General features: G+C 28.2%; 1 protein-coding gene across 1 annotated transcript in view; it reads left to right on the top strand.

Moving 5' to 3' along the window:
- LOC108694957 overlaps nucleotides 1–2,559 on the top strand; it is a 15,165-nt gene that overhangs the window by 1,731 nt on the left and 10,875 nt on the right. Inside the window, exons 2-3 of the mRNA XM_018204650.1 lie at nucleotides 1,378–1,651; nucleotides 1,950–2,426. Coding sequence (XP_018060139.1) covers nucleotides 1,378–1,651; nucleotides 1,950–2,426 — 751 coding nt within the window. The remainder of the gene's footprint in view (nucleotides 1–1,377; nucleotides 1,652–1,949; nucleotides 2,427–2,559) is intronic.

The following is a 2,559-nucleotide window of genomic DNA, read 5'->3' as shown; positions in this document are numbered from 1 at the left end:
TATATATACAATAAAAATATGAAAATTTATGATAGATTTTGATAGATGAACACTATAAAATTAATGATTGACCTCGTACAATTGACTCCACGCGTAAAGTCTCGTCACAGTTGGTTATTATTCGGTCGGTTTTATGGTTTAATTGCTAGTTAATTAAGCGCGCACTAATTGAGTAATGACTTTCAACTTCAAGTATCAACGATTGAAATTTTCGCTTAGAGACTTCTTTTAAAATGGATCACGTAAATAAATGGAAATTAAATAAATTTGAATAAAAGTAAAGTAATTATTCTTTAATAGAAGATAAAAATGAAAAAAAATTGTTTTCCATAAATGTATTGTTTCGACAAGAATACACAAAATAGAAGAATACACTTACATTTTTTTTTGTGAATAATGTTTTGTCTTCAACTAGATAGACGCATAAAATGTTTAATTTTAGTGTTTTTAATAAATAATTATAAAATGTTTTTTTTTAAATTAAATTAAATTTTTCTTCGTTTCTTAACAAGGAAAGATAAGGAAGAGAAAGAAAGAAAGAGAAAGAGAGATATTTCACGTACACTGTCCATATAACAACTAATTCCTAAGAATTCCATGATGAAAAAAAGTTTCTATACGGATGTATCAATAATGCATCAACCCACGAACGCGATATTTTTTTTTTCTCAATTGTCTTCATTTTATCGAGCATGCAAAAACTTCGAAGTCAATGCCTTCTAGATCAATTTTCTTTTACCGAACACTGAAGGACACTGTAATACATTAATCATATGAAATAGTCACTGCACTTATCGTAATACGCAATATTTATTATGCATCGATTATAGACTCTATGTTTAGTACGTGAATACGTCATGTCACGAATATGCGCGATGATACTCGACTAGTGGGGATGAAAATATTTTTTTTGACGAAGGAAAATAGTACGTGACTGATCTTAGATATGGATGCTATTAGACATTCGGGATATGCAGGTTCGTTATAATTTTTAACTTCCATTAAAAAACGTTTATTTAATGCTTTTAGGAATATTTTGTTTGCTTAAAAAACATTATTTTATTACATATTAATATATATATTTATACAAATTTATCATTTCATGAAATATTTAGATATATGTTATAAACTTTTAAATAATTTTTAAATAATTATTTTTGAATAATCTATATCTATCTATTGAAAAATTGTGTCATTATTGTATATAATTTAAGTTATAAGAAAAATGTAAAATATATGATCGGGTACTCAATTTTTTCAAGTCGAAGAAGACAAAACAACGGATAAATTTGAGAACAAATTTGACATATTAAAAGAAACATTTTATTTGCCAGAAATAAGTCCGATATGGTAGAATTAACGAATTTATTTTGATAGTTAGATTTTGAATGGGCGGTAGAATTAAATCGCTATAGCCTGGAATTTATCGGACTTTGGCCAAAAATGAAAGAAACGATGCAAGAAAAATTAATGTCTAACATACGAGTATTACTGTTAATAATTATGGTAACTTTTTTTGGTGTGATTCCCTGCATACACTCTTTGATAAGAGTTTGGGGCGATTTGATGTCAATGACAGACAATTTACAATTCACTTTACCTTTAGTGTCGATGATAATGAAGCTCATCGTCATGTGGAGCAAAAAAGCTGGTAAATAAATTTCCCTTGTAGCATTTTGACACAGAAAAGAGGCTGGAGGATCCCTAAACAATAAAACATTAAAATATATTGTTGTATAATAATAACATTAAGTTTTTAATAATTAAAAATTATAAAAAAAGCGAGCCATATTTTTCTTATTTATATCTGTTTTATAATAATAAATAATTATTAAATTTTGTATATTACTGTAAAGTTCTTACGTTATTATTATATGTTATTTATTTATTATAATTTATGTTATTATAATTAATTGTTATATTTATTTCTTTGTAATCTATTTTTTAAGCTCTTGCGCCACTCTTGTATATGATTGCTAAAGATTGGCTAAAATTGAAATCTGACGAAGAACGGAAGATCATGATAAAATGCGCACGGATCCCTCGCATGATCATAATCTGCGGATTTGTCATAATGTTTGCGTCATTTATTTTGTTATTTATTCTTCCGTGCTTCGGGATTACCATGCGATACATAACAAATGTGACCGATCCGGGCAAACCATTGCCCCTGCAGACATATTACTTCTATGACACAGATACAAGTCCATACTTCGAACTTACATTCGTCGCCCAAGGTGTTACTCTCATGGTGTCTGCCATGAGTTATACGGCGATTGACAGTCTCTTTGGACTGTTGATTTTTCATGTCTGCGGTCAATTGAAGAATCTTAAGGGCCGTTTAATGATAGGTTCTGAAAAACAATTAAATTTTGATTATATTTTAGCAGATGCCATAATGGATCATGTACGCCTTATCAGGTTTCGTACATGATACTGTGAACACTTATTATTTTATATAATAGCGCTAATTATTTCATGTAACAGTAGATCAAATAAAGCTACATGATATAATTAATACACACACATATATATATATATATATACATATATATATAC

Source organism: Atta colombica, unplaced genomic scaffold, assembly GCF_001594045.1.
Source record: "Atta colombica isolate Treedump-2 unplaced genomic scaffold, Acol1.0 scaffold126, whole genome shotgun sequence".
Taxonomy (NCBI): Eukaryota; Metazoa; Arthropoda; class Insecta; order Hymenoptera; family Formicidae; genus Atta; species Atta colombica.
This window is presented reverse-complemented; position numbering and strand designations above follow the sequence as displayed.